The following is a 9,071-nucleotide window of genomic DNA, read 5'->3' as shown; positions in this document are numbered from 1 at the left end:
ACAGAGTCAGTCAAGTTTCATGTTTGACATAATCAGTTGGAGGAGGGAGAGGTGTCACCATGGAGTGAGGTCCAGGGGCAGGTTCTATAGGGTCTTGGCAAAGACTGGGTGGGGCAGGAGGGGCATCGGCTGCCATCAGGAAGGATTACTGTGGCACTGGAGAGGAGGAAAGAAAGTTGTGTAAACATCCTTATCCCCATTTTCCAGATGCTGAAACTGAGTCCCAGCAAGGGCAATGGGCTGCCAGGCCCCTGATGAGCCCTTCCTTCAGTCCAGATTGACCTTCCCTCTGTCTCAATTTCCATGGTTTGATACCGTGGTTTTGTAGTCAGTGGACCTAGGTTCAGATCTTCACGTCACATCTCATCTCTGGGTCTCTGTTTCCTCATGTATAAATAAGAGAGGGGCCTTAAGCTCTAAACCTGAGGTCCTGCCTGTGTTGTCCTGGCTGGCTCCTGTGCACCCCCCTCTCCTTCCCCAGTCACTTGCCTCTGGCTAGTGGCTGTCCCCCTGTCAGGGTGATTATTGTAACCATCTCCCTCCCCCTGCATGGCTACCACCCTTGGACTCATGGTTCCTGGCTTGGTTCACACCATCTGTCTCCATCCATTCAGGAACTGGTCTGAAGGTGATCAGTCCAAGGTCAAGCAGGGACTTTTGAGGCATTTTACCACTAAGGAAACTGAGACCCAGAAAGGAAATGTTCAGAGGAGCATTTATTTGGCTTATAGCCAAGAGATTTGGTTTGGAATCCAAACTCTGCTAAGAACTAAGACAATGAAGAAGTCGCTCCCCAAGGCTCAGTCCCCCCACCTGTGAAAAGGGGAGCCCACCTTCCAAGGTTCTTAAAGCACTATCAGAACATGTGTGATCATTACCAACTAGAACTAGAATTTCTAGAGCACTATGTGCAAAGCTCTGTATGGTCATCTCACTTGATGCTCACAACAACCCTGAGAGCTAAGTGCTACTATCAGCCCCCTTTTACAGAGGAGGAAACTGAGGCAGACAGTGGGTAAGTGACTTGCCCAGGGTCACAAAGTTAAGAATCTGAGACTGGATTTGAACCTAGGTCCCCAGGATGCCATTTTGTCACCCGGCTGCTTCTCAAAAAGGACAGAGCTGGCAAGGCCCTTAGAGCTCATCTGACCAGCCCTCATCCATGTAGAGAGGAGAAAGCAGGACCCAAACCACCCAGTTAGTCATTGACGGAGCCAGAACCTAGAGCTCTTGCCTCCCAGATCTTTGCTGGCCGCCTCTTTGGGGATACTAGGCTAGGCACAGGACGGAAGTCCACCAGACGAGGCCAGCCAGCCCAATGAGACTCCTCCCACATCCTCACCTCGGACCTCCAGCTTGCATTCAGCCAGTGCCTCGCCCAACTCGTTGACGGCTCGGCAGGTGTAGGTGCCCCCATCAAAGGGACTTGGACGCCGGATGCTGAGGGTCAGGATCCCCTGCTGGTTGGTCATTATGAACTTGGGGTCCTCATGAATCTCCATTTTGTTCTTCATCCAGATCACCTTTGGCTGTGATGAGAGGGAACAGGGGATGGGGCCTTGGAGGGCGAGCTGGGGAAACTGAGGCCCTGAGAGGGAAATGACTGGGCATAGTGAGTAGCTGGGCAAGTTCAATTCTGGTCCTTGGATTCATGTTGATGCCTTTGTGCCCAAGGAAACCCTCCTGTCCAGGTTTTGCTGCTGCTATTCCTCCCCTAGCCCCAAGTGCCTCTGCCCACCTTGGGATGCCCCCGAACAGCACAGAAGAGGGCAGCTGAGTATCCTGCCACCACAACCCGGTCCAGCAGTGGGGTCAAGAACTGAGGGGCTGAGCGGAAATCGTGTGCCTGAAACTCCAGAGGCTTGAAGGTGATGGCTGGTGAGGATACAGGACAAGGAGGTCACCCATTTGGCCCCCATCCCTTCCCATATGCTGATCCAAGGGCTGAGCTGAGAGGGACCTTGGAGAGCAGCCACAGCTCAAGTTGGAATGGGGGCTCTGCCTGCAGATCAGGGGCTGACTCAGCCGGCCCCCCAGGAGCTTAGGCAGCCCCTGGCCTCCAACCACACTCCCACCACATGCCAGAGGTGCAAGACTGCCAGTAAAGGTTCTGTCTTCTACATGTGAGGAAATGGGCAGGGACTCAGCCAAGGCTTTCTGCACAGAGTGAGGGGCCCGGAACATTCAAAGCCAAGCACACAGCATAGTGTGGGGAAAACAGGGCAAAAAATCAGGTTCTGAATTATTAACTGTGTGGCTTCCCCTCCCTGAGCCTCAGTTTCCCCATCAATAAAATGGGACGATCCCACTTCCACCGGCCAGGAGGTCCCAATGAAGTCATGTGAATGGGGGAGGGGAGGGGAGCTGGAAGATGGTCCCATAAAGCTGTGTGCTTGGACCTGGTACCTTCCAGTGGATCCCTCAGGGCTCCCTGGAAAGGGTTGGGAGCTGGGCCCAACCCCTAAGAAGCCCTGCTCTATATGAAGATGCTGACTCTGTCCCCTCACACGCCCTCCCTGCAAGCTCTTCATCCCCTGGGAGCTGAGGGAGCTAGGTCTGCCCCCACCCCCGCGGGGCCAGGGTGGACAGTACCTGTTTTGAGAATCTTGGCTGTGTTCTTGGACACACCAGGGGAGTCACTGAGTCCACAGATGTTTTCACTAAACACTCGGAAATAGTATTCATTGCCAATGATGAGGTCAGACACCGTGCACTGGGTGGGCCGGTTGTGTTCATAAACAGTGAACCACTCCTGGGGGGAGGGGGGAGGGTCTGGAGGAGTCAGAATTCTTCCAGGGAGGGAGAGGGTTAGGTTTGTGCACAGGAGGGAGACCCTGGCCAAATCCCCACCCACCCCCACTGGCCTGGCCTGGGCCTCCTCCCCTCACCATAGTCTTCTTGTCAGCCTTCTGCACCAGGTAGCCGGTGACCTCACTGTTACCGTTATCCTTGGGGGCCTGCCATTCCACCAGGGCATTGGAACCCCAAACCTCCTTTACCATCACATTCACAGCAGGTCCTGCCTTCTCTGGGGAGGGGGAGAGGGGCTCAGAAGCAACTCTCCTCCTCAGTCATCCTCAAGAGGCCTTCATATCCTTGGTCCACTTCCCTGTCCCCTTGGGCCCACTCCCCACCCTGCCCTCCCCCATCGCCATCCCTTCCCCTTCCCCACCCCTGTTGCCCTCATCTCCTCTCTTGTTCCCATCTCTCTCTCCTTATCTCCCCTCATCTCTTCCCACTCCATTTCTCATTCCCATCTTCCCCTCTGCCTCTCCCTTCACCTCTCCTCCTTCCTGACTTGCCTCATTCTCTCTCTCCATCCTTCAGTCCCCTCATCTCCCCCCTTTCTCTTTCCTGATCACTATCCCTTCTCCCCCTCCTCATCTCTTGGTCAGCTCTCGCACCCACGACTCGGATCCGGATGGTGGCCGTGTCTTTCATGTTCTCTATTTGCACACTCAGTTCATACTCTCCAGAGTCTGACCGAGCCGCCTGACGAATGAAGAACACAGTATCCAAGTCGCTCGTCCGGATGTGGATGTGGGATGTGTCCAGGGATGCCCCACCCTTTGTCCATGTCACCTGGGGCCGTGGCTTCCCCTGGGAACAGTGTGGGAAGTGAAGGGGTGCTCTGATTCCTGGCCCTCCCACCCTGATCCCTGGACTCCCATACCTGGAAAGGAATGACCAAGTTGATCGGCTCCCCCACCCTGCGGATGTAGGTCTGCCGAAGGTGTCTTGGGAGCCGGATCTTGGGTTGTTCTGGGGGGGGGGGGGGGTGCAGAAGAAGGGTAGGAGGGGAGTCAGGATTCAGAAACCAAAGGAGGGTCAGGAATCACTCATGGACTCTAGCCCATGGTGTCTGAGATCAGTGGGGGGATCAGGGTTAAGGGTCAGGAAGTTGACCTATTTCGTGGTGGCCATTGTCAGTGGGAGGTCAGAGCCAGCTGCTCACTCTCCAGAATTGTGACCAGTTGTATCTGATGAGAGGTGTCCACAAGAAGTCAATGGCCACCCATATGTATAAAAATATTTATAGCAGCTCTTTTTGTGGTGGCAAAGAATTGGAAATCAAGGGGATGTCCATCAATTGGGTAATGGCTAAACAGGTTGTGGTATATGAATGAAATGGAATACTATTGTGCTATAAGAAATGAGGAGCAGACAGACTTCATAATAACCTGGACAGTATTATATAAACTGATGCTGAGTGAGGACAGCAGAACCAGGAGAACGCTGTACACAATTACAGACACCTTGTATCTATGATGACTGACTTTGATAGACTGGGCTCATCTCAGCAATACAAGGCTACAAGACAACTCCAAAAGCATCACAATGGAAAGGCTATCCACATGCAGAGAAAGAACTACAGTCTGAATGCAGATTGAAGCAAGCTACTCATTCGCTCTTTCCTCTTTTGTGTTGTTTCTTCATTCTATTGGTTCTAATTCTTCTTTGCAACATAACTAACAGTAGAGCCTATATCGGATTACATACATGCTGTCTTGGGTGGGAGGGGGGAGAAGAGGAAGGGGGAGAAAATTTGGAACACAAAAGCTTGTGGAACTAAAAGTTGTAAACTAAAAGTTAATTAACTTATTTTTAAAAAGTCATTGGCCACCCATAGGTGACCTCAGGACAGTGCTCATAGCCCAGAGTAGCCAGAGTCAGAGTTGGTGAGGAGTCCTCAGGTCACCTCTGGACGTACCTCTGGATACCATTGACCTTGGCCTTGGCCTTGGCCTGGCTGGTCAGTATCAGTGGTAGGTCAGTGGGTCACTCACCCGCAATCTCCCGGATGGTGACTGGCTGGACGAGGGTGGCTGGCTCACTGCGGCCAGCAATGTTGACCGCAACTATACGGAAGAGGAGTCTGGCTCCTGTGGGCAAGTCTTTGACCGTAAAACCACAGCGCTCCACAGGCTCAGTATTGGCTGCAACCCAGTCTTCAGCTGGGATGGGGAAAGGAATGCAAGGGGTTTAGGACTCCCTTCCAGCCCCTGGCCAAACCCACCCCCTTGCCATTCCTCCTGGTGACTCTCAGACCACATGGAGTGCTTGGACATGGAATGGGAACCCCCAGAGCAGCAGGGCTAAGCAGCCTGCTGGGGCACTCACAGTCTTCCAAACAGTACTCCACAATGTAGCCATCGATGCCCCCAGCCCCGATCCTGTTTGGTGGGCGCCACTTGAGTGTGGTGGTGGTATCAGTGACATCCTCCACTGTCAGATGCAAGGGCTCACTCGTGGGAGCTGCAGGAGCAGAGGTTGTGGGTCAGGGGCAAGGGCAGGAGAGAGTGGGAGGGAGTCAGGTCCATCAAGGGAACAGAAAGGGAAGGAAGGCAGGTGACACTGACAGGGGACCCGAGCTCATCCTGGGGGTCAAGGGTCAGTGGAGGAGTCTGAGGTGAGTCAGAATTAGGGTCAGAGGGTCACTGAGAGGGTCTATGGGCAAAGCCCCCATCCCAGCTTGGCTTGCGCCTACGCTCCAGGTTATTCTAGCCTGGTGGGTCAGATAAGCTAATTGGGATTCTTATGGGAGTCAGCTGGGAAGGACTGGAGAAATCCCCATATCCAATGCTCTCACTGAGTCTGTGCTAGCTCATTACCAATGGGCATGAAGGGCTTGGTGTTCATGCTTGGCTGGGAGACCCCAATGGCGTTGACAGCAAAGACGCGCATCTCATACAGGACGCCCTCAATCATCTTGGTCGCCTCATAAGTTGTTTCCGTGAAGACCTCAAAATTCAGCTTCATCCAGCGATGGGAACCCTTCTTCTTCCTCTCCATGAGATACCCTGGGGGGCAGTGGACAAAAAACCCAAAGCAGAGAACAGAGGCCTTTGGTGGGAATCATTGAGGACATCTGGACAAAGCCAGGTGGTCCTAAGCAGGTCATAGGTCAAAGGGGAATGAGAAGCCAAGAAAGGTCACAAGGAAGTTGGATGGGGTCACAAAGAGTCCAAAGGTGTCATGGAAGGTCCATTTCTCAGGAGCCCTTCTCTCCTACTGCCCCACCTTTGGGACCAGGGAGGACTCACCTGTCACAGGCTGGCCACCATCATACTTGGGGGGCTCCCAGACCAAGATGGCCCAGTCCTCCCCCACTGATGTGATCCGCACAGCCTCAGGAGGGTCTGGCACATCTGGGGGGAGGGGGAAAAGGCCAATTCTGTGGAGGCCAAAGCCATCCCTCCATCTTGGCCTTCCCCAAGGTCCCTTCTGCCACCTCCTTCTCCCAGTCTCCCAGTCTCCCTCTGCCCTGCCTCCAGGCCCCTCTCCATGCAGCCCTTCCAAGCCCTTTCCCCACTCACCCACAACCTTGACAAAGATGGAAGCTACATCCTCGCCTAAGGGGTTAGTGACTTTGATGGTGTATTTGGCCTCGTCGGCCCGCTCAGCCCCCTCAATCACAAAGCTGCTGTTGTCTGGCCGCTGTTCAAGGCGGGTTCGGCCCTCCGTGTTAGAGAATACCTAAGGCAGGACAGGGCCATCGGGATGCCAGGTCAAGGAAGAGACTACATTCAGAAACCCTGACCTTCCCCCCGGCTGCCCGTGTGGGCTGGGGCCTTGGTTTCCCTATCTGACAGATAAGGGAGCTGGACCTGATCTCCAAGGTCCTTTTTATCTTGAGAATGGAATTCTGTGTGTGAGGCTCGCCATAGGATCCTGTGTAAGCCCCCTGTCTGGGTCTCAGTCTCAACTCTGGACAATAAAAATTTTGGACCCTATAATCTGCAAGGGCCTGTGGTGGAGCAAGCTCCTGCCCTCCTCCAGGCCTCAGTTTCCCCATCTTTAAAATGGATTTGGGGGGCAGCTAGGTGGCGCAGTGAATAAAGCACTAGCCCTGGAGTCAGGAGGACCTGGGTTCAAATCCAAAAAAAAAAAAAAAACCCTAACCATGTGACCTTGGGCAGGTCACTTTACCCTGATTGTCCTACAAAAAGCAATAATAATAAATAATTAAATAAATAAAATGGAGTTGGACTAATGATCTTTCAAGGCCCTTCCAGCACCAAAATTCTAAGGTCCTGTGGAGGGTGGGCAGGAGCTGAAGTCCCCTTTCTGCTGACTCAGCAGGGCCTCAGATCAGGTGCAAGAACTGGTCATGACCAGGAAGACCACGCAAGCCTTGCTGAATTCACTTGAGAGAAGGGCAGGTAGAGAAAGAGGCGGGAGCATCTGAGCTTCTCGGAGGGCCTAGCCTTCCCCATCCCCCTCCCTTCCCCCCCCTCCTCTCCCTCCCCCTCCTTTCCCTCTCCCTTCCCCCATACCTGATCTCCCTTCAGCCAGGTGACTGTGGGAGGGGGCTCTCCTGTGATGGCCACATCTAGCCTGAGCTTGTTTCCAGCCACCACCACAATAGTGTTCTCAGAGGTCTTCCCTGAGCAGTCCAAGTGGATCTTGGGGGGCTCTGGGAGCAAATGGGGACAGGAGAGTTAGGTCCTCCCGAACCCAGGATGCAGCCTGGCCCTCATCCCTCCTGGGGGATGCAAACCCCCAGGGCACCCTCTGGGGCCCCAGTCACTGATCCCCGTAGAGCCTGAGGCATCTGACTTGAGCCCTGATCTTCTCTAAGGACCCAGACATCAGAACTCCCAGTCCCCAGTGCTCTCGGGGCCCCAAACATTCAACCCCTGCTCCCTCGGAGAGCAGAGGAATCCCCCAGCCAATCTTCACTATCCTTAGGAACCTGGCCATTCTACACTGCCGGGTTCCCGGACATCTGACATCTCAGGTCTCCTCCCATCTGGGACCCAAGAAGTCAACACCTCCAGTCCTCCTCCCGCCACCCCCTCAGCAATACTCGCCTTGCTTGGGCACATAATCGATCTTGATCTCTGGGAGTGAGAGAAAGAGAAGAAACTGTTAGGAATTTGGAGCTGGTCCCTGGGGCTTCAGCACCCCGCCTGCCCTTATGTGCCCTTGCTGCCAGGTGAAGGATGCAGGACAGATGGAGACTGAGAGGACAGAGTCCTGAGAGAGAGACGATGAGGAATTGGGGGACCTCCTGGGAACACCCCCAAATGGACACTCAACAGTACCCACCGGCTTCCTGGGGCCTGTGAAGTGGCTGGGGAAGGCCGCACACCCCCTTTGACAGAGAAAGAAACTGAACTCAGGGGGAGAGAATGATTTGCCTGAGATCTGAGGCTCTTGCCGATTGCTAACTGACTTTGGTGGAATCCCCACACTCTGCTGAGTCTATTCTATGAAAGGAAGGGGGCCTGTGATAACATGAGGACCTGTTTTAGCATTCTGAGTCAGAATTTGAAGGCCGGGAGGGATCTCAATGACTTCTCTACCTGGCACATAAAGGACTCCCCAGTTTGCCAGCCAAGTGGGTGCTCCCGGGGAAGAGAAGCCTGCCACTTCTCGAGGCAGCCTTGTTCCACCTTGGACTGATCTCATTTTAGGAAGTTTTTCCTCTCCCTAAAGCTGCTACATCCCACCGTGCACTCAGATTGCAGTGCACTGAAACCCCCAGAGCCTCTTCTGAGCAGCTGCTGTCTACTTCTGCCTCCCCATTGGCCTCTGAATAGACTGTAAGCTCTTTGAGGACAGGCACTGCCTTTTGCCTCTTCTTATCCTCAGCACTTACCCAGTGCCTGGCACATGAATGTTTATTGACTGCCTGACATCAGAGTCACAGCATCTGAGCTTGGGATTTCCAATTAATGCAAGCCTTCCATGCAAAGAACCGCCCCCATTACATATCCCAAAGGTGGCCTTCCACAGGGGCTGGAAACATTCAAGGACACGGCTGGCCCTGTCTCCTGAGGTGGCACTTCTACTGGGGCGCCAATCTCTACTGAATTCCTCTGCCTTTGCTTGCGGCTCAGACCCCAGAGCAGCCAGTCAGGCCAGTGAACCCTGTGCTGCTGCCTTCTGAGAGTCCCATTTTTAAATAAATAATTATGCAAAGGATTACAAAGGAAGCCAATTCTACTGAAATGGTGATCAAAATACTTTCTTTTACCTTCATAACTGCCGGGTGAAGCCCTGTTCTCTGGTAAAATCTTGGGGAGGCACCTGAAACAGCTCTCTCTCTCTCTCTCTCTCTCTCT

The 9,071-nt window shown here is 53.7% G+C and overlaps 1 protein-coding gene across 1 annotated transcript in view; it reads right to left on the bottom strand.

Moving 5' to 3' along the window:
- Window positions 1–20: 20 nt before the first annotated feature.
- MYBPC2 (myosin binding protein C2) overlaps window positions 21–9,071 on the bottom strand; it is a 19,177-nt gene continuing 10,126 nt past the window's right edge. The window contains exons 15-28 of the mRNA XM_069107228.1: window positions 7,815–7,844; window positions 7,278–7,417; window positions 6,318–6,477; window positions 6,045–6,149; window positions 5,613–5,801; window positions 5,122–5,256; window positions 4,788–4,955; window positions 3,674–3,762; window positions 3,405–3,600; window positions 2,889–3,028; window positions 2,593–2,752; window positions 1,739–1,875; window positions 1,343–1,529; window positions 21–156 (exon numbers count right to left, since the gene is read on the bottom strand). Of these exons, the coding sequence (XP_068963329.1) occupies window positions 146–156; window positions 1,343–1,529; window positions 1,739–1,875; window positions 2,593–2,752; window positions 2,889–3,028; window positions 3,405–3,600; window positions 3,674–3,762; window positions 4,788–4,955; window positions 5,122–5,256; window positions 5,613–5,801; window positions 6,045–6,149; window positions 6,318–6,477; window positions 7,278–7,417; window positions 7,815–7,844 (1,847 nt within the window). The 3' untranslated portion in view covers window positions 21–145. The remainder of the gene's footprint in view (window positions 157–1,342; window positions 1,530–1,738; window positions 1,876–2,592; window positions 2,753–2,888; window positions 3,029–3,404; window positions 3,601–3,673; window positions 3,763–4,787; window positions 4,956–5,121; window positions 5,257–5,612; window positions 5,802–6,044; window positions 6,150–6,317; window positions 6,478–7,277; window positions 7,418–7,814; window positions 7,845–9,071) is intronic.

The sequence above is a fragment of the Petaurus breviceps genome, unplaced genomic scaffold (assembly GCF_028583685.1).
Source record: "Petaurus breviceps papuanus isolate PSGF00001 unplaced genomic scaffold, PetGlider_PUasm1.0 89231, whole genome shotgun sequence".
Taxonomy (NCBI): Eukaryota; Metazoa; Chordata; class Mammalia; order Diprotodontia; family Petauridae; genus Petaurus; species Petaurus breviceps.
Note: the sequence above shows the minus strand (reverse complement) of the source record. Positions and strands in the feature narration are given on the sequence as shown.